The sequence below is a fragment of the Myotis nattereri genome (assembly GCF_964212035.1).
Source record: "Myotis nattereri genome assembly, chromosome: 5".
NCBI classification, from domain to species: domain Eukaryota; kingdom Metazoa; phylum Chordata; class Mammalia; order Chiroptera; family Vespertilionidae; genus Myotis; species Myotis nattereri.
In genome coordinates, this window is record NC_138080.1 from 25,130,269 (window position 1) to 25,150,785 (window position 20,517).

General features: G+C 54.8%; 2 protein-coding genes across 5 annotated transcripts; both read left to right on the top strand.

Moving 5' to 3' along the window:
• The first annotated feature begins 1,008 nt into the window (after positions 1–1,008).
• Positions 1,009–4,642, top strand: ACP5 (acid phosphatase 5, tartrate resistant). 3 transcript variants are annotated; one of them, XM_081093026.1, is made up of 6 exons: positions 1,009–1,195; positions 2,213–2,303; positions 2,540–2,800; positions 3,003–3,130; positions 3,254–3,599; positions 3,994–4,642. In XM_081093026.1, the coding sequence occupies exons 3-6, from the start codon at positions 2,540–2,542 to the stop codon at positions 4,243–4,245; spliced, it is 987 nt and encodes a 328-aa protein (XP_080949152.1). In that variant the 5' UTR covers positions 1,009–1,195; positions 2,213–2,303; the 3' UTR covers positions 4,246–4,642. The 3 variants fall into 3 exon arrangements, with proteins under 3 accessions (XP_080949152.1, XP_080949154.1, XP_080949153.1); XM_081093028.1 differs by lacking the exon at positions 2,213–2,303 and having other exon boundaries at positions 1,034–1,195; XM_081093027.1 differs by lacking the exon at positions 1,009–1,195 and having other exon boundaries at positions 2,135–2,303.
• A 6,569-nt stretch (positions 4,643–11,211) lies between these two features.
• On the top strand, positions 11,212–17,649 carry ELOF1 (elongation factor 1). 2 transcript variants are annotated; one of them, XM_081093201.1, is made up of 4 exons: positions 11,212–11,287; positions 16,374–16,507; positions 16,633–16,703; positions 17,013–17,649. In XM_081093201.1, the coding sequence occupies exons 2-4, from the start codon at positions 16,392–16,394 to the stop codon at positions 17,075–17,077; spliced, it is 252 nt and encodes an 83-aa protein (XP_080949327.1). In that variant the 5' UTR covers positions 11,212–11,287; positions 16,374–16,391; the 3' UTR covers positions 17,078–17,649. The 2 variants fall into 2 exon arrangements, with proteins under 2 accessions (XP_080949327.1, XP_080949326.1); XM_081093200.1 differs by having other exon boundaries at positions 11,255–11,472.
• Positions 17,650–20,517: the final 2,868 nt, after the last annotated feature.

Genomic DNA, 20,517 nt, shown 5'->3' on the forward strand with positions numbered 1-20,517 from the left:
CCGAGGCCACGGGCTGCGGGAAGAAACCCCAGCGGTGGGGCGCCCTCCCCGCTCCATCCTATCAGGGCCGTGATATCAGCGCTTGGGGCTCGGAGTTGGCCAGGGCCTTCTGGTTAAGGTGGTGTCCGCGGGGTGTCTCCACTGTGCAGTCCCAGCTTTGCTTTTCCATGCTTTAGTCACTGGATGAGAGTCAATAACTTTCGAGCCCTGTCCACACTCAAAAGGAGGCTGAGCCCTGGCTGGTTTGGCTCAGTGGATAGAGCACCAGACTTTGGACTGAAGGGTCCGGAGTCCCATTCTGGTCAAGAGCACATGCCCGGGTTGCCGCCTGGATCTCCACTGGGGGGGGAAGGGGGGGAAGAGCGTGCATAAGGCCGCCGATCAATGATTCTACTCATTGATGTTTCTATCTCTCCCTCTCCCTTCCTCTCTGAAATCAATAAAAATATTTTTTTTAAAAAGAGGCTGGGCCCTGGCAGGTTTGGCTCAGTGGATAGAGCAACGGCCTACAGACTGAAGAGTCCCAGGTTCGATTCCAGCCAAGGGCACATGCCTGGGTTGTGGGCTCGATCCCCAGTGGGGGGCGCGCAGGAGGCAGCCGATCAAGGATTCTCTCTCCTCATTGATGTTTCTATCGCTCTCTCCCTCTCCGTTCCTCTCTGAAATCAACAAAAATATATTTTAAACAAAAGGAGGCTGGAAGGACTGAGTTCTGGCTCCCGGAGGGGCCTTTGACTGACATGACCTGGAATTCTTTCTACGGAAGATTTGACTCATTTGCCCTCACGCCCATTTTAAAGACCAGAAGACTGAGGGTGGAGACTTCCTTACTAGACGGTGGCCCAGCCCAGGCCGAGGCCCCACCCAGCGCTGTGGCGCCCCAAGTGTGAAGGCAGGTGGGGGAGCGGGGAGGAAGCCGGGCCCGCCAGCGCCGTCCGGCCCCCGTCGTGTTTGCGCTGCCAGCGCCGTGCGCGGGGCGGCCGGGCAGGATTCCGGGCGGGGCTCCCCGGGCCAGGTGCGAGCGCGGGGCCCCAGACGACACCTGGGCCCGCCCGGGGCCGCGGGCCGGGTGGCCGGGAGGCTGGGCCGCCGCCCCCTGAACGCGGGGCAGCACCCCACGGCGAGCGCCCCACTTCTGCAGCGCGGCTCCCCCGGCGCCTGGCGTTGACCTTGACCCGGGCCCAGCCAACCACAGGTGAGACCCGCCCTGCAGGTGTGGACGTGCCGGCCGACTCCCCTGGGAGGGGTCTCCCCGGGTCCTGGTGACCCACTTCCTGTTGCCCTGGGCTGCGGCGGGGACGGCCAGCCGCGCGGGGTGACCCAGGGGCCCTGTGCACCCTGCGGGGCTGCCAGCAGCAGCCCGAGTGTGCAGGTGCAGATCCGGCCAGAAGAGGGAGGCCGGGAGTGAGGGTAAGTCAGCCCGGCCACACGTGCAGGGGTCCCGGCGCCTGTCCCAGGGGCTGGGGTTGCTGGGAGAGCCTCCCGGCCCGGCCCGGCTGCGGGGGTGAGGGTTAGGCGCCCGAGGTCACATGCAGCGCCATCAGCTGCCTCCGCCTGGGTTCCTCCTGCAGGAATGGGGGCGGGGCGGGGAGGGGAGGGGAGGGGAGGAAGGTGTGGGCAGGACTTCCTGGAAAAGGGCGACCCTGCTGTTGGGGGGCAAAGGGGGGTGACCCTGGGACACACACTCAGATGTTATCAAACACACCACACACACCACACACACAACTCACGTTAGAGACACAGTGCAGGCACACACCACCACCCAGGCACAAAACAGGGACTCCCAAGCCATCCCCCCACAGCTTCTGGCACCTCACAGACACCTGGGCCTCGCCTGCTGGGGGACACGGGACTCCAGGCACAGGGCAGACGTGTGACCTCGGCAGCTCAGACGCACCCAGACAGGGCAGGAGGCGGACACCCAGACAGGGCAGGACGCGGACATCCAGACAGGGCAGGACGCGGACACCCAGAGGTGTCTGGCTGGGGCACACAGCGGGCAGTAGCGGCACCTCGGGCCCACAGCACAGACAAGCTCCCGGGTCCGAGGCCGTGACGCCGGTGGTAGGTGGGGCTACGCTGTGTGCCAGACCCCCACCCATCCACCGCCCGTGGCTGGGGAACTCCAAGGCTCACATGACCCAAGGGGAGGGCTTCTGGAACAGCCTGGAGAAACTGCCTCATCCTCGCGAATGATCCGTTTCCGCCCCAGAGAATAAAGGCTCGGTGGCCTGGCCAGTCCTGCCCTGTCACGCAACTGCCCCTTGGACTGTGCCAAGTGGCTGGCCAGTGCCTCCGCCAGGGTGAGTGCTGGGTCCCGGATGAGGGAGGGCAGAATGGGCCTGCGTGGCCACCCCTCCCGGCCCCTGGCCGGACGCCACCTACCCGCTCACCCTCCCAGCCAACTTTGCCCTGAAGTCCAGGGAACTAGGGCACCCGGGGGGTTCCCGCTGGGCCACAGCAGGGCAAGGGGGTGTCTCAAGAGCCTACTGCCCACGCCTCAGCCCAGGTCCCCAGACACCTGTCTCTCGCCTCCCAGATGGACACAAGGACGGTGCTGCTCGTCCTGCAAGCCTTGCTGGTGCTGCCCCTGGCTGATGGCACTGCCCCCATCCTGCGCTTTGTGGCTGTGGGTGACTGGGGCGGGGTCCCCAATGCCCCGTTCTACACAGCCCGGGAAACGGCCAACGCCAAGGAGATGGCCAGGACGGCGAAGATCCTAGGCACAGACTTCATCCTGTCGCTGGGGGACAATTTCTACTTCACCGGCGTGCATGATGCCTACGACAAGCGGTTCCAGGTGTGTGGCACTGGAGTGGGGGCGGGGGGCACGTGGAGAAGGCGTGGTCAACTTTTCAACTCTGAAGGAGGCAGAGGGAAGCCGACACCTGTGGGGACCTAGCGCTCTCGGGGTCTCTCTTATCCTCGGCTCCTGAGTTGGTGGGGGGCATTGGGGTGGCTGCTTGACCCCGGGGTGGGGGTGCCCTTTCTGTCTGCTGCAGGAGACCTTTGAGGATGTGTTCTCTGATCCCTCCCTCCGCAATGTGCCCTGGTACGTGCTGGCTGGCAACCATGACCATCTGGGCAACGTCTCGGCACAAATCGCCTACTCCAGGATCTCCAAGCGCTGGTGAGCCTGCTCCCCACCCATCCCCCAAGCCTCGCTCAGGGGCACGGAGGGGCCCACTGGCCTGACGGACCCTGGGGCCTCTCCACCCAACGTGTGTGCACCCCACCCCTGTGCCCTCCGCAGGAACTTCCCCAGCCCTTACTACCGCCTGCGCTTCAAGATCCCACGGTCCAATGTGACCGTGGCCATCTTCATGCTGGACACCGTGACGCTGTGCGGCAACTCGGACGACTTCCTCAGCCAGCAGCCGCAGAGGCCCCGTGACCCACAGATGGCCCGCACGCAGCTGTCCTGGCTCAAGAAGCAGCTGGCAGCGGCCAAGGAGGACTACGTGCTGGTGGCCGGCCACTACCCGGTCTGGTCCATTGCTGAGCACGGGCCCACCCACTGCCTGGTCCGTCAGCTGCAGCCACTGCTGGCCACGTACAAGGTCACCGCCTACCTGAGTGGCCACGACCACAACCTACAGGTGAGGGACCTGCAGGTGGGGTCGGGTGGGGAGCCAGGTCAGGGGCCACCTCCCCAGTGGATGTGCCACATGGCACATTGGGACCCTCCTGCTGTTTGGGGTTCTCCCAAATGTCACTCTCCCTCAAACTCTATGGTCTTTAACCAGGGAAACAGCCCACAGTTCCCCAAAAGCTATCATAATAGCTACCAGTTGCCAGTCGCTTACTCAGTGCAGACTTGTGAAGTAAGATCAGTACACTCCTACAGGTGGGGAAATTGAGGCCCACAAGGGGGTTATGTTGCTTGCCCAAAGTGACTGGAGACCCTGGACTCAAGAGCGGTGGGCACAAAGCCCGTGGTCGGCCTCACTGAGGGGCTGGGGGCTCCCCTGACCCCGAGTCCTCCATCCACAGTACCTTGAGGATGAGAACGGCATCGGCTACATACTGAGCGGGGCTGGCAACTTCATGGACCCCTCGAAGAGGCACTTTCGCAAGGTTCCCAGCGGCTACCTGCGCTTCCACTATGGGATGGAGGACTCCCTGGGCGGCTTCACCTACGTGGAGATCAGCCCCAAAGAGATGAGCATCACCTACATTGAGGCCTCGGGCAAGTCCCTCTTCAAGACCAAACTGCCCAGGCAAGCCCGGCGCGAGCACTCGTGAGGGGCCGGAGGCAGAGAGACCTCCCTGCCTGGGGGGTGGCGAGCCCCCCTGGGACCCCCGCCCCTGGGCAGGACTTCTCAGGGGCCTGTGGTTCTGCTGAGCGGGAACCACGCTCTTGAACTTGACATCCTTCCGTCACTGCCAAATATTCAATAAAAGAATAGACGTGCCCTGGCCGGTGTGGCTCAGTTGGTTGAGCGTCGTCCCACGCACCAAAAGGTCGCCAGCTCCGTTCCTGGTTAGGGCCCACGCCGGGGGTTGCCTGTCCTGGTGGGGGAGCATGCAGGGGGCAGCCGATGAATATTTATCTCTCATCAATGTTTCCCTCTCTCTCACTTCCTTCCCCCCACTCCCTTCCTCTCCCTTCCTCTTTCTCTAAAAGAAAAAAAATGTTACCAATAAAAACATTAAAAAAAAAAGATGCAAGACTGCAAATGTCCCTTTCCTGACCCTGGCGAGTTGCATCACCTGGGTTCTAGAGTGTCTGCTCCCCACCCCTTGCTGGCCTGTAACTCCATCTCTCAACCCCATCCACAGCCAGCTGGCCCCCTACATGGATATGATTTTAAGGAAGGACTGAACAGGGCGCACCATTCCCTTCCTCCTCTTCTCCACAGATAGGCTTCTCCTAAACTCTAAGGGACCCCACAGGACTTGCAACCAGGGGAGCAACTAGCAGCAGCTCGTCCCAGGCTAAGCCCCTACACCTGTCTCAGTCCCCTTTTCTCTGCCTTCCCAGTGAGCCTTGCAAAAGTGCCTCCTCGAGCCCCTCCTTGTTTCACTGTCCTGGGTGTGCTTTTGCTGCGGTCAATAAATTCTTGCTTGCTTTGCTGCACAAAAAAAAGACCAAACGGGGAAAAAAATGGTACAAAACAAGCCTTCCTCTCCCAGCCACCTCCCTAGGGACAGCCACCCCCGTCACTGGTGCCTCCAGCAGCAAAACCTCCCTCTTTATGCAAGACAACACCGTGCCCACACAGTTCTGCACCGCTTTCTAGTTAACCACGACTCTTCTTTCTACTTAACCACAATTCAACTGTCCGTAACAGAACGCTCATTTTGTTCCTTTCAACATGAAACTGCTAATAAGGTCATATGCCTCTAAAACCTAAAGTGTACAGCAAGGAGAAGTCGCCCACCCTCCTCCCTGTCTTTCCTGCCCCCTCTCCTAGAAAGAAACAACTTTTTATAAAGGCTTTGTTTCCTTCCGTATGTCTCTATGCAAATAAAGGCAAATGTGAATGTTTTTGTCTCCCTTCTCACTGATCTGCACCTGGCTGTTTTGTGTGTTTTTTTTTTTTTTTTCAAACCAACTTTATTTAGGTGGAATTGACACATTTAAAAGCATACAGTTCCAGTCGGGCTGGTGTCGCTCAGTGGTTGAGCATCCGCCCAAGAAATAAAGAGGTTATCGGTTTCCGAGTCAGGGCACATGCCTGGGTTTGGGGCTCGATCCCCGGTAGGGGGCCTGCAGGAGGCAGGATCTCATCGATATTTCTGTCTCTCTATCCCTCTCCCTTCCTCTCTCTAAAAAAACCAAATTAAAGCATACAATACCATAAACACCTACCACAATTTAGATACAGGAATAAGCATGTCCCATATCCCAAAGGTTTTCTCTGCACTTTCGTGTCCCTGCCTGTTACACCTGGAGATCTGCCTATCTGCTCTCCGTGGCTTCCGGCTCTTTCTGTGGCTACGGAGGCCCAACTGTGTGCCTGATCCACTGCCTATCTGACCAGCCATCTCCTAAGCTAAGGGTTGCCGGGATCACATCCAATTGCTCTCCTCGAACAACGCAATGACCCTGCCCCTGTTTCCTGCATGAGCAGATATGTTTGTAGAATAAACAAGACACATTCCGAAGAGCAGGGCTGCTGTTCTTTCTTTGTTTGTTCTTTTTCTTTTTCTGCTGCTGTTCCTTTTAACAGGCATGGAGCTTCCACTTAGGTCACCGGTTCCTTGCTGGGGTCCCGGTGAAATCTCCAATCTTTTCCTTTTACCAACCTAGCTGTGGAACTGTATGCATTCCTGGACCCAGGCTTTTGTAGATCTGTGCAAATATGTATGTAAAAAAAAAGTTCAGAAGTGGAATTGTTTGAGGGCCTGTTTCTTTTTCTTTTTAAAGAGGATTTAGCCGAAGCCGGTTTGGCTCAGTGGGTAGAGCGTCGGCCTGCAGACTCAAGGGTCCCAGGTTCGATTCCAGTCAAGGGCATGTACCTGGGTTGCGGGCACATCCCCAGTGGGAGATGTGCAGGAGGCAGCTGATCGATGTTTCTCTCTCATCGATGTTTCTAACTCACTATCTCTCTCCCTTCCTCTCTGTAAAAAATCAATAAAATATATATATAAAAAAAGAGGATTTAAAAAACATTTTTCATTGATTGATTGATTGGTTTTAGGGAGAGAGAGAGAGAGTGGGAGGGAAGGAAGGCGAGAGAGACATCAATTTGTTGTTCCAGTCATCTATGCAGTCACTGGTTGCTTCTTGTATGCCCTGCCCTGAGATCGAACCCACAACACTGGTATCTTAGGACGACACTAGCCATTGAGCTACCCGGCAGGGCTCAGGCCTGTTTCTTATGGTGAGTGCTGAAAGCTGAAGGCTGCAGAGAAGCCCAGTTCCCCTTTGGGGAGAGTTGAGTAACAGCCACCCAGAGACAGCCGGAGCCATCCAGCTCCAGGCCAGTCACCGAAACTGCTTTGGTCCGCCCTCAACTGCTGCTTCAGCGACTACAGGGCAGGGACGCCAACAGCCTCCAGTGGTTCTCAACCTTCTGGCCCTTTAAATACAGTTCCTCATGTTGTGACCCAACCATAAAATTATTTTCATTGCTACTTCATAACTGTAATGTTGCTACTGTTATGAATCATAATGTAAATATCTGATATGCAGGATGGTCTTAGGCGACCCCTGTGAAAGGGTCGTTCGACCGCCAAAGGGGTCGCGACCCACAGGTTGAGAACCACTGGCCCTAGAAAAAAGGTAACTGAGGTCACTGCTGGGAGAGGACCTCGGGGAAGGGGCACCTCCCATGGGCTACTTAAGAGTTGTCCATAGTGTTGAATTTGTTACAAGGTACACGTGTTACTGAAAAAATTAAGCAAAGCGACCTTACCCAAAGACCAGCCCTAAGTACTTCCCAACTGAGTTTACCCAGCTGGCATTATTACCAGACAAGCTTTATGCCAAAAAAAAAAAAAAAAAATCACTTCCAATCCTGACCTGCGAGGGAAGGGCCATAATCAACCTTGCTTCTCAGAGGACATTACAGAAACTGAACGGATTACATGCCCAAGGTCATGCCTAGGAGTTGGCAGACTCTCAATCGTAACCGCGACAGTCCGGGCAGCTCACAGCCACCTGCCTCTTCCACTGACTCAGAGGCTCTGGGCAGGAAGGGGTCTGAATCAGAGGTCAGCCCAGTGTCCTGTTGGCAGGGCCTGAAGCGTGGAATTAGCCCGGTGTCCTGGTTCACAGGGCCCAGAGCTTGGAAAGGAGAAGTGACACATCAAAGCTGACACAGGGAGTGAGTGGCAGGGGTGTGGGGGGCCCCCTCCTCCACAACAGCCAAGTCCTTCTACCGAGCGCCAAGACCGAGCCCTCTGCAGAGAGCTGGGGGCACCGGAGCACCCAAAAGAACAAGGCAGGGCAGACAGTCACGCTCAGGGAGCTTCGGTCCGGCTCCGGGAGCAATGCCAGTCAGCACACAGCCATGGTTAGAAAGATGCCTTCTCATCTGCAAGGATTAAGATGACAGAGCTCCAAGGGCAGTTGCAGAAACTACTCTTTTCACTCTTCCTAAGCAACCACTTCTGATTCAGTCATCCCGGATATTCTCAGGCCCCTCTCCGCTCCGCACGCAGAGTGCCAGAACGGGCACCATCACCCTCAAGCAGCAACAGGTTGTCTCCAGAGAGCCAGGCCACACCCACCCCCTCCCCAGCTTCCAAGAATCATGAATCAGAAGGTGAGAGACCTGCCTGGCCACACAGCAAAACGCACCGTCATCAAAACAGCACAACACTGCCCTGCTAAAATTAAGCACAGTTCTCAGGTGGTGTGGCTCCGCAGTTGAGTGTTGACCCAGAAACCAGGAGTTTACCAGTTCAATTGGTTTGATTCCAGGTCAGGGCACATGCCCGGGTTTCGGGCTCGATCCCCAGCAAGGGTATGTGCAGGAGGCACTCGATCAATGATGTTCCTCTCTCCCTCGCCCTCTCTCTCTAAAAATAAAAAATACATATTTTAAAAATATTAAAAAATATAAAAACCAGCCTGACATTGGCTTCAGGAAAATGTCCAGAGGGAATCCAGAAATTCCAAGAACACACAAAAAGGTGGTATTGCTACTTTACAGAAAATGTATAATTTGCCTTGTTGATTTGCCCAGAAGACAGAGCCTGAACCCTACTTCCAACCATATACTAGAATAAATGCCAGAGGGATCACATATTTCAGTGTAAAAATAAAAGAGTAGAAGATGAAAATGAATATCCCCACAAAGATCTGAATGAGACGATTCATAGTAGTTCTATTCATCATTGTTCCAAAATTGGAAACATCCCAAATGTCCAGCAGTAGTTGAAAGGATAAACAGTCTGGTATCCTATATAATAAAGAGATAATATGCAAATTCACCGTCACACTCTCGCACAAGGTGGCCACCCCCATGTGGTCACAAGATGGCTGCCCTCATGTCATCACAAGATGGTCAGCAGGGGAGGGCAGTTGGGGGCGACCAGGCCAGCAGGAGAGGGCAGTTGGGGGCAATTGGGCCAGCAGGGGAGGGCAGTTGGGGGTGATCGGGCTGGCAGGGGAGTGGTTAGGGGGTGATCAGGCAGGCAGGCAGGCGAGCGGGTGGGAGCCAGCAGTCCTGGATTGTGAGAGGGATGTCCGACATCCCCCGAGGGGTCCCAGATTGGAGAGGGTGCAGGCTGGGCTGAGGGACACCCCCCCCCCCGCCCCCAGCGCACGAATTTCGTGCACCAGGCCTCTAGTATCTTCATAAGGGAATACAACTCAACATAGAAAGGAACAAACTGCTGATAGATACAACATAGACTCGAAGGTAGTAAACTGAGTAAAAGAAGCCAAATCAAAAGGCTACGTATTGTAGTATTCTGTTTATGTGACTTTCTGAAATAACATAAAGCTATAGGAAATAAAAACAGATCAGTTGGTGCCAGGGGCTAGGGCAGCCGTGGGCAAACTACGGCCCGCGGGCCGGATCCGGCCCGTTTGAAATGAATAAAACTAAAAAAAAAAAGACTGTACCCTTTTATGTAATGATGTTTACTTTGAATTTATATTAGTTCACACAAACACTCCATCCATGCTTTTGTTCCGGCCCTCCGGTCCAGTTTAAGAACCCATTGTGGCCCTTGAGTCAAAAAGTTTGCCCCCCCCTGGTCTAGGGGCAGGGAAGGAACTGACTACAAGGAAACAGGAGGAAACTTCTTGGGGTGATAGAAACGTTCACTATCTTTTTTTAAAAAATATATTTTATTGATTTTTTACAGAGAGGAAGAGAGAGGGACAGAGAGTCAGAAACATCGATGAGAGAGAAACATTGATCAGCTGCCTCCTGCACACCTCCTACTGGGGATGTGCCCGCAACCAAGGTACATGCCCTTGACCAGAATCGAACCTGGGACCTTTTAGTCCGCAGGCCAACGCTCCACCCACTGAGCCAAACCAGTTAGGGCTCACTATCTTGATTGTATAGTTTCACGTGTATATGCATATGTCAAGACATAAAATGTCAGTTTAAATACATGCAGCTTATGGTCTGTCGATTATCCTATATAATAAAAGGCTAATATGCAAATTGTCCCCTCCATGGGGAGTTCGGCCAGGGGGCGGGGCCATCCAGCCAACTGCCTGCAGCCTCTCCCCCCAGACAGCCCTGCTCCAGATCAGCCCCCCACCCACCCCATAGGGGCTGGCAGGCCCTCCCACCCCCAGCCCCATCCACCTGACCCCACCTGTGCACGAATTCGTGCACAGGGCCTCTGGTATCTCAATAAAGCTGTGAAGGAAGGGAAGGAGGCAGGGAAAAACTACCCTTCCGCATATAGAGCATTGTCCATATGCCATGGCGAGTGGCACCACGAATTATGTAGCTACTGAAAACAAGCGCTATTTGTATGTGTACTGACCATTCAGTGGAAATAGCAAGTTGCAAGGCAGCGGGTCATTGTAGGACCCCACCTGTGTGTGTTCAGGTTTGTAACCTGCACTGAGAAGGGGGCTTCCAGAAAGGCACTTCCCGGGGTAACACTGCCCCCTCGTGGAAACCTTGGAGATAGGTCCATTTGACATACATATTGCAAGTTATTTTCCTGAACACTCCAATGAAACAGTCCTTATCAAGGTCACCGATGATTAAACATCAAACGCAGAACTGTAGCAAGATCCAAAGGTTCTTGTTAAAGTTGGAGAACAGCGTCTTACAAGCTCCCCCGTCCCCCTGATCCAGCCATGCCAGTATTTGCAATTCCTTAGCTCCGGGATATTTTATTTTGTTTTATTTTTTATAGCAAAGGTGGAAATTGATTGAAGCATAGACTCCCACGTGGGGAGGGGGAAAGAGTCCCCAGCACCGGGATAGTTTAATGTGTCCCACGTGGGGAGAGCTGGGTGGGCTGCGAGGGGCTGGGGCTTGAATCGGGAAAGGCAAGCGAGACACCCCCAGGAAGATACTGCGACCGAGGACCGGAGACCTTTCCAGCTCAGGGCCAGCCGGCCCCAACGCCCCCGAAACGCCGGAAAGGCAGAGAAGTAGTACTCGCTCGCGCTCGAACCCACGCGCAGGCGCACTGCGGAACTCCCGTGGGTTCCCCTCCCCTCCCCTCCCCTCCCCATGAGAGTACGCATGCGCACAGAGATGTTGGAGGAGGAGGCGGGTCCTGCTTATTGGGCTATCCCGCTGCGGGTGGGCGGGACGTGAGGGGATAAGAGGTTCCGCTTCCGCTGAGAGACGGAAGTCACTGTCTCCCGGGTGAACGAGGCTGTCGCAAGGAGGGAAGGCTCGTGCAGGTGACGGTTCTCGCGGGAGGGCGTTGGAGCCGGGCGGGCAGGGTGCTCTTCGACTCGGGGCCGCTCACGGGGTACCGGAGGAGGCGCCGAGGGCCCGGGGGTGGGAGCGTGGCCCGTCAGGGAGCTTGAGTCCCCCGGGTCCCAGCCGGCTGAGCGCGCTGCTCGGAGGCGCCGCCGAAGCCTGGGTAAGCCTGGAGGGACCGCCCACCCTCCGCCTCTAGAGTCTCGGCGGGATCGGAGGCCGACTCCCCACCCCCCACCCCATCCCTCCGTCGGCGCGTTTGGTCGTCGTCACCGAAGGATCGGCCGAGACCCCTGGGGCTCCGGCAGTTCTGCCCCCTGTTCTGTGGTGGGGTGGGTGGGTTACTGTAGTCACCGGGTAAAATGAGATGCGGGGGGGGGGGGGGGCGGGGGAACATCTGTAGCTTCTGATTCGGGAGACTCATTTATTCATCCAACACGTTGTTACTGAGCGCTTAATGCGCACCGGTCACTGCGCCTGCTGGGCTTCAGCAGCGGGCAGATTACGGCCCGGCCCCCCCAGAACTGACATCCTAGCGCGGGTGGATCTGGGCGAGGCCCAGAAATCAGCCTTTTCTGAGGGCGCCCGGGTGGTTCTGTTGCAGGTGGTACCCAGGGCTGGACTTTGGGGGAAACGGCCCTGGTAGGTGAGAGCTTGGGCTGCAGAACCGACCGCACCTTCCTGAAGTCTGCAGGGCCTCGTGGGGTCTGGCTGCTGCTCTTCCGCTTCTGTCGCATCTCGTACCCATCTCCCCGCATCTCCCCGTTGTCCGCCGAGCTTCAGCTGTACCAGCCTCTTTCTCTCTCTCTCTCTCTCTCTCTCTCTCTCTCTCAAAGCGTCTGCCTCGCAGCCTTTGCAGTTGCTGCTCCCTCTGCCTGGACTGCCTTGTGTGGTGCCTTCTGGTCATCCAGGTCTCATCGGAAGTGACCTACCCGGCGGGTCCTTCCCACTCTGCCCTTATCTGAAGCAGCCCCGGTTCCGGGAGTGTTTCACCTGCCCTGGGGTTAACCTTGCAGGGCTTAACAATATTTGGAGTCATTTCCCTCATTAGTTAACTTGTTCAGGGTCTGTCTTCGTCCACGACCATAGAAGTTTCACAAGAGCAGAAACCTTGCCTGCCTTGATTGCAGCGTTGTGTGGTGTGGTGTCGGGCCTGGCATTCGTTTGTTCATTCATTGGCTCAGTAAGTATCTGTTGAGCGCCAGCTCTGTGCCATGAACAGTTCTCAGCTCTGAGGATACGAAGAAAAGCCAAAAGTCCCTGCCCTCGTGGGATTTGCATGTGGAGATGCAGGGAGACCAGTAGGAGGCTGTTGTGATCATCCAGGCCAGAGGTGACCGGGACTCTGGACTCAGACCAGGACAGTGGCCCTGGAGGTGGTGAGAGGCGGTCAGGTTCTGAATGTGTTTTAGAGGAGCAGCAGCAACAGGATCAGATAAGAGCTGGGTGTAAGAGAGAGAGGGGGGGATCGAGGGTGAGTCCGGGGTTTTTGGAAAGATGGATTTGCTGTCTGCGGAGATGGGAAAGACTGGGAGAGAGCAGGTTGAGGTGTCGGGAGCTCAGTTTTTGACAGGTTGCTTTTAAATGTTTGTTAGCATCAGATGGAGGTGTGACCAAGACAGGTAGAGGGGCGAGTCTGTGGGTCAAAGGACACAGCAAGGCCAGAGAGGCAGGTGGCATCCGTGTAGAAGGGGCATCTGAAGCCTTGAGGCTGGGTGAGATCGCCATGGAGGTAAGTGTCGGCAGAGGGAGGGGGCCAAAGATGGAGCTGGTGGGCTCCTCATTAGAGAATTGGGGGTGAGGGAGGTCAGCAGCAGCTGAGGGTGAAAGGAACTGCCAGGGAATCAGGGGTGTAAGAGTGAGGTTCTGAGGGTCCCATGGGAAGGGCAGAAAGAGAAAACCAGTTTGTCCAGTGCCCTGAGGGGTGGGGACTGCCCCAGCGGGAGGCAGGTGGTAGAGAGAGAATGGGAGGGAAACAGACAGCTCTACTAGAAACGCCCGCAGAGAAGGAGGTGTTTTGTTTTGTGGTGGTTTGTTTGTTTTTTAATGATGGGCGTGTGTTTGTTAATGATCTAGTAGAGACACAAATTGTTTTTTTGTGGACCTAGGCAAAGGAGGGAAGCCGCATGGGTGGTCCTGGGGGCTTGCTGGTGTTCTCTGCCAGCTGTTTTTGTTTACTCAGTGACTTGGACACATCCTCAGTTAAGATTGAGGATGTTGCCACAGTGTGGATGGACCTAGAGCAGCAGTTCTCAACCTGTGGGTCGCGACCCCTTTGGGGGTTGAACAACCCTTTCACGGGGTCGCCTAAGACCATCGGAAAACACATATATTACATATTGTTTTTGTGATTAATCACTATGCTTTAATTTGTAACAATGAAAATACATTTTGCATGTCAGATATTTACATTACAATTCATTACCATAGCAAAATTACAGTTATGAAGTAGCAACAAAAATAATTTTATGGTTGGGGGTCACCACAACATGAGGAACTGTATTAAAGGGTCGCGGCATTAGGAAGGTTGAGAACCACTGACCTAGAGGGTATTATACCAAGTGAAATAAGTCAGAGAAAGACAGATACCATATGATTTTACTTATATGTGGAATATAAAGAACAAGATAAACAAGCAAACAAAACAGAAACAGACTCATAAATGCAGAGGACAGACTGATGGTTGCCAGAGGGGAGGGGGATTGGGGCTCGGTGAAAATGGTGAAGGAATTGAGAAATATAAATTGGGAGTTACAAAATACTCATGGGGATGTAAAGTACAGCCTAGGAAATACAGTCAGTAATACTGTATGGTGCCAGGTGGGCACTGGAATATCGGGAAGACTTTGTAGAGTATATGATTGTCTAACCCAGGGGTGGGCAAACTTTTTGACTCAAGGGCCACAATGGGTTCTTAAACTGGACCATAGGGCGAGAACAAAAGCATGGATGGAGTGTTTGTGTGAACTAATATAAATTCAAAGTAAACATCATTACAGAAAAGGGGACGGTCTTTTTTTTTTTCTTTTTTTTTTTTTAAAAATATATTTTATTGATTTTTTACAGAGAGGAAGGGAGAGAGATAGAGAGTTGGAAACATCGATGGGAGAGAAACATCGATCAGCTGCCTCCTGCACATCTCCCACTGGGGATGTGCCCGCAACCCAGGTACATGCCCTTGACCGGAATCGAACCTGGGACCCTTCAGTCCGCAGGCTGACGCTCTATCCACTGAGCCAAACCGGTTTCAGCGGTCTTTTTTTTTCCAATAGTTTTATTAATTTCAAACGGGCTGGATCCGGCCTTCGGGCCGTAGTTTGCCCACGGCTGGTCTAACCACTATATTGTACACCTGAAACTAATACAAAATGTTGAATGTAAACTGTAATGAAAAGTTAAAAAAATTTTTTTAAATATATTTTTATTGATTTCAGAGAGGAAGGGAGAGGGAGAGATAGAGACATCAGTGATGAGAGAGAATCATTGATTGTCTGCCTCCTGCACCCTGGGCATGTGCCCTGACCAAGAATCGAACAGTGACCTCCTGATGCGTAGGTTGACACTCAACCACTGAGCCACGCTGGCCAGGCTTTAAACTTTTTTTAAATGAATGGGGATGTGCCCTAACCATTTTGGCTCAGTGGATAGAGCATCGGCCTGCTGACTGAAGGGTCCCAGGTTCGATTCTGGTCAAGGGCATGTACCTTGGTTGCGGGCACATCCCCAGTAGGGGGTGTGCAGGAGGCAGCTGATCGATGTTTCTCTCTCATTGATGTTTCTAACTCTCTGTCCCTCTCTGTAAAAAATCAATAAAATATATATTTTTAAAAGTGGAGAGGATGTTACATAGAAAGTGATTGCTAAATATGAATGAAACTCTGGTCTTTCTTCTGGCAGATTGTCGACCTCCCCTGTCACGGAGGAATGATCCTAGAACCAGCAGTGGAGAGAGAGAGAAAGAGTGTGATTGGGAGGGAGGGGGAGCTCCTTGGAAGGCTCGGGAATGGTGAATGCGGAGCCCTGAGCCCAGCGCCTGGCATGGAGATTCGTTCAGTGGTCTCTGCCTCCAAGACGTATGTCCCAGTGGCACCTGACTCATTTTTAACAACACTGTTCTTTTGTGTTCGACACAACCCCGCCCATCACAACCTTGGCGGTCCTTCTGGACTCTTCCGTCTCTCGCATACCCACTCATTGCACTGATTTGTCTCTTCAGTCTTGCCAGCTGCTCTCTCCTCCCCAAACAGCCCTGTCCCAGTTCTGACTTCCATCTTTGTCCAGACGTTTGACCCGTATTCCTCAGTCCCTTAAAAGCACAGGGTGAGGCTGTTGTTTCTCTCCCTGGCGGGATCCAGCTAAACACTTGAAACTTTCCCGTCTGTTCCCTCCTCAGCCTGCCCCTCCCCCACTTGCCTGGTCCCCAGCCGCTAGCCCAGCACTCAGATACCTGCCCCTCAGCCTCCTACGTGGCATTTCTCCGCTTGAAACACTTCTCTGTCCAGTAGCCCCTCTTCTGTGGGTAGACTTCTCTGTCCAGTAGCTCCCTCTTCTGCCCAGGGAGCCTGTCGGAGGCTCTGTCAAATCCCCTGAGTGTCATTCCCCCTGGGCGGTCCTTGCATGTCCTTTGATAAGAGGAGCAGCTGCTCCTAAAATCATGGGCTCCAGAGCACTTCAGCTCTGCCCAGCCCTGGACACCTGGCCTGTCAGTCACTCGTGTTACCCTCACGGGGAACAGTGGCCTCCTGTGTAGGTGCCAACGATGGATGGGCCATACACAGTGCAGTCTGTGAGCCCCTCTGAGGCAGCAACCTCATCTCTATCTTATAAATAAGGAAACTGAGGCACAGGGAGATTAAGTGACCTACTTGAGGTCATGTAGTAAGTGGGGTTGGGGCAGGCTTAGAATCTAGAACCTGCTCTCACCCCCTCTACCCAGAGTGCACTGGAATTGTCTGATGTCCTCAGAGAGAGCCACTGTGCAAGTCCTCCTTTCACTGTGGGCCAGCCACTGCAGGGCCTCCTGGGTCCCGTGAGTCGTTGACATCTGTCCTCCTCCCCCCACAGGTTCACCCTCCTGCAGACATGGGGCGCAGAAAGTCAAAACGAAAGCCACCCCCCAAGAAGAAGATGACAGGCACTCTAGAGACCCAGTTCACCTGCCCCTTCTGCAACCACGAGAAATCTTGTGACGTGAAAATGTGAGCGTGGGGTGGGGGCCAGGAATCCTGCCTCACGGGGCCTCCCCCGCCCTCAGGTGGGAATTGGCTCCCCCTTAGATACAGGCCTCTTTGCTTATCAGTCCCTCCATCTCCTCCCATTCCAGGGACCGTGCCCGTAACACCGGAGTCATCTCTTGTACCGTGTGCCTAGAGGAATTCCAGACACCCATCACGTGTATCCTTGGGAAAATGGGCTTTATCCAGTGGGTGGGGATGGGGTGGTCAGGGCTGCCCTGCCCAGGGTGAGCTGCTCACGGACTCCTCACCAAGGGCAAGGGGTAGAATAAGCCCTTGCATCTCGGGCCTTGTTGTGTATCCTGTGCAGGGCCTTGGCCACCCAGAGGAATGGGTGCTACCTGCTTGCTTAAGCGGGTGATAGTGCGCAGGGTAGGGGTCTGGCTGACATCAGCGTGAGCAACAGAGGTGTATACGGGAAAGGGGAGGTGTCGGATGCCGGCAGTTGCCCTTGACTCCAACGGCTCAGATCTATCAGAACCAGTGGACGTGTATAGTGATTGGATAGATGCCTGTGAGGCCGCCAATCAGTAGCAAAACAGAGGACCCACCCCCTCTGCAGACTCGCTGCCGAGGACCAGCCCGCTGGGTACCAATCCAGAGACATTCCTGAGGTCCAGGGTGTGGGTCCAGGGCCTTCGCAGCCCCTGCCTGTGTATGGAGTGAATGTGGATGTGAATGTGTGACCCTAAGTGTGGCCATGGAGGTGTGCTCATGGGCAGGGGGTTCCGGGGGTCTGAACTGCCTCCCTTGGCTCCAAAAGCCCTTTGACTTGCTCCCTCTTTTGGCCCCTGATCCCCTGGCTCTGGAGCCCTGGCTTCTCTGGGGGCCAGTGTCCTGACATCCTGGGTGAGAGCAAGCCCAGCAGAGACAGCCTCAGGACTCTCCGCCTCCTCACCCACCTCGCCAGCACCTTGCCCGTGTGAACTGGACCGCACGCCTCCTCTGCCTTCCAAGGACTGTGGCCTGAGATTCAGCACCACTGGCCCCCTGGCTGGGCCCTGGCAGGGGGGCCCCGGTTCATGTGTAGTTGCTTTTATAGAGGAGGGAGGGGCTGGGTTGGGGACTGTTAGTCACCAGTCCTTAAATAAAGCAGTCGACACAGACTCCTGTCCGATTTCTTGGGTTCTGGTCAGCCCCCCGGGCCCAGGGAGCGGGGAGAGGGAGGCCTGGCACGTCATTGGAAATGGGGTATGGTCAGTCCTTCCAACTGTCCAACATGTGTCCACTAGACAAGCATCCAGGGTAAAGCCATGGCAGTGCTGGGCACAAGGAACTCCGATGACCCCACAGACGTGGGCAAGAATTTAGTTCAGTGAGAAATAGGGCAACAGAGCTGGGGTGCGTGGAGCAGGGGGTCAGGGAAGGCTTCGTGGCTGACGGAGGTCACTCAAGAGCCACCCTCTGCAGTGGCTTCTCTCAGGCTTGCCTGCCTCACCCCTTGTCCCGACAGCCACCCCGTGAGGCAGGTGCCCCAGGCTTGCAGGTGAGGAAACAGGCCAGAGATGGGAGGTCACTGGCCCAAGGTCCCTCAGCCAGAAAGCAGCACAGCTGGCCCTTAAACGCAGGACATCTGGCTTCACCACCCAGGGTGCAGGCTGAGAGGACAGCTCGTGGTTTTGTGGGGCTGGGGAGCTCTGGAGAAGAGTAAGGGTCCTAAAGGGAGCCTTGTCCCAGGCTGGTGAGGAGTCTCGAAGGCTGGAGGTACCAGCCAGATGCACGGGTATGATCCAATATGTATTGATCTTTGTCCCTGTTCATGGCTCAGAGCTACTAAAACTCTTGGAATTTCCAGTGTGATCACCCAAGATGGGGCTGGTCACCAGAAAGATCAGGTGATTACTGAGGGGAACTCCCAGCCACCTCTGGGAAGGGTCAGGGAGAGACTACAGGTTAAGCTCTCTAAATCTTCCAATAAAATTTGGTGAACAGTTGAAACCTATATAATTTTTTATTTTTATTTTTATTTTTTATTGCTTAAAGTATTACAAAGGGTATTGCATATGTCTCCTTTTTTCTCCCGCCCTTGACAATCCCCTGGCCTCCCCTACCCCCCAGTGTCTTATGTCCATTGGTTATGCTTATATGCATGCATATAAGTCCTTCAGTTGATCTCTTTAACTTTTTTAAATATATTTTTTATTGATTTCAGAGAGGAAGAGAGAGAGAGAAACATCATTGATGAGAGGGAATCATTGATTGGCTTCTTCCTGCTCTTTGGACTAAGCCCATAACCCAGGAATGTGCCCTTGACCGGAATTGAACCTGGGACCCTTTGGTCCACAGGCCAACGCTCTATCCACTGAGCCAAACTGGCTATGGGGAAACCTATGTAATTTTATCAACCAATAAATTCAATTTAAAAATTTAAATAAAAAGGTTTGATGAGCTTCCAGGTTGGTGAACTGGGGAGGTGCTGGGAAGGTGGGCATGGAGCGCATGGCAGCTCCGCTCTCCTTCCCCAGCCTTGCCCTGTGCAGCTCTTCCATCAGGCTGTTCCTGGCTTATGCCCTTTTATAATAAACCTGTAAGCGACCTGTTTCTCTGAGGACTGAACGATCTATGCCAGTTGGTCACAAGCACCTGGACTTGCAATTGGCAGCTGAAGTGGGGGAGGACCAGCTTGTAGGACCGAGCCCTTATTCTGTGGGATCTGATCCTATCTCCAGGTAGTGTCGGAACGGAGTTCCTTGCTTGGTGGTGTTGGGAAAGCACACATCTTAGCACGGCTGATGGTGAGCACCTGGGCACTGCACAATGCCCTCGGATGGCCTCCCGGTTGTGAGGTCCTGACTCAGTAGCCTGCGGCAGGTCAGCTCTGCCTCCTGAGCCTGAGCAGCAGGGCCCTGTCCTTTGGATTCCTCATTGGTGCAATGGGAAGGATGATGGAGCCTTCCTCCAGGGGCCACACTGTGGATGGAGGTGCCTCGTTTGGTTTAAGCGACTAGAATCCACCCTGGATGTTGAGGGATGTGAACAGTCAAATGCTGAGCTGGCAGGAAGCCCTGACCACCCAGGCCCAGCTACTGGGTCTGGCATGTGCCCCCTGAAGTCCACCCTGCCCTGAGATGCTCCTTCCTGGTGCGCCCACCTCCCCGCCAAGGCCCCAGGGAAGATTTGGTCCAGACAGGAGACAGTGGTCATGGGCCAAGTGGTGGACGGGTCTGGGTGGGATTGCCTCTGGGGTCCAGGGAAGGGGGGCTCAGTCCTCTGGCATCCAGGGCCCGCCCACCCCAGTCTCACAGACCAAGTGCTAATATGGTGCTGTTTTCCACAGGAGGCAGGGCCCAGAGCCAGGCGTGGATCTTCAGCGTAGCTTCTAGAGCTGGCCCTCGGGGAGCAGGACTCACAGTAGCCAGGCCAAGAGTGCCTGGAATCCAGTTTACAAGGCCCCAAGGGCTAAATCATCTGCATGTAGGTCTTCTGATGTCTGTCTGCAGATCCCCCACGTTCCAGCCTCATCCCCTGCCCTGGGGAGGGGAGAGAAGGCTGTGCTGTGACCCCTGCATGGCTGCGTCCCCTCCTTGGAACCCTGACAGTTGGTGGCTTGCAAGAGGGATGACTGGGGCCGACATCACAGAACAGGGTCCCCTCTGAAACAGGGAGGTTGGGGGCCTGGCCACAGACTTCTAAGGTCCTGGAATGGCAGGCGAGACTGGGGGATCAGCCGTAAGAAGAGGGCAGAGTGAGCCTGGCGCAGAAGACAGCCATGCCCTCGGTCAGCTACTCAACTGCTCTGCCAGTCAGTAAAAGGCCATTGCCCTGGGCCCACAAAATGTCCATCCTTGCCCACTGCCCTGTCCCCTCTCACCCTCCACACATTGCAATCCAGGACTAACGGGGTCCCCCTGCCCACAGGGGCCTCCAGGACCCAGCTTGTCCATTGGTCGGTGCCAAACATACTATTTGGTATAGTCATTTCAGCTTCCCCATGAGCCTTGTGTCCCCATTTTCCTGATGGAAAAACAGACCTG

What these genes read in the sequence shown, in the direction of transcription:
- ACP5 (XM_081093026.1), top strand. Translation starts at nt 2,540, where the DNA reads ATGGACACAAGGACGGTGCTGCTCGTCCTGCAAGCCTTGCTGGTGCTG. An exon ending in CCTACGACAAGCGGTTCCAG is followed by an intron (nt 2,801 to 3,002) that starts GTGTGTGGCACT and finishes TGTCTGCTGCAG; the next exon opens with GAGACCTTTGAGGATGTGTT. An exon ending in TCCAGGATCTCCAAGCGCTG is followed by an intron (nt 3,131 to 3,253) that starts GTGAGCCTGCTC and finishes TGCCCTCCGCAG; the next exon opens with GAACTTCCCCAGCCCTTACT.
- ELOF1 (XM_081093201.1), top strand. Translation starts at nt 16,392, where the DNA reads ATGGGGCGCAGAAAGTCAAAACGAAAGCCACCCCCCAAGAAGAAGATG. An exon ending in AAATCTTGTGACGTGAAAAT is followed by an intron (nt 16,508 to 16,632) that starts GTGAGCGTGGGG and finishes CTCCCATTCCAG; the next exon opens with GGACCGTGCCCGTAACACCG. An exon ending in ATTCCAGACACCCATCACGT is followed by an intron (nt 16,704 to 17,012) that starts GTATCCTTGGGA and finishes CCAACGGCTCAG; the next exon opens with ATCTATCAGAACCAGTGGAC.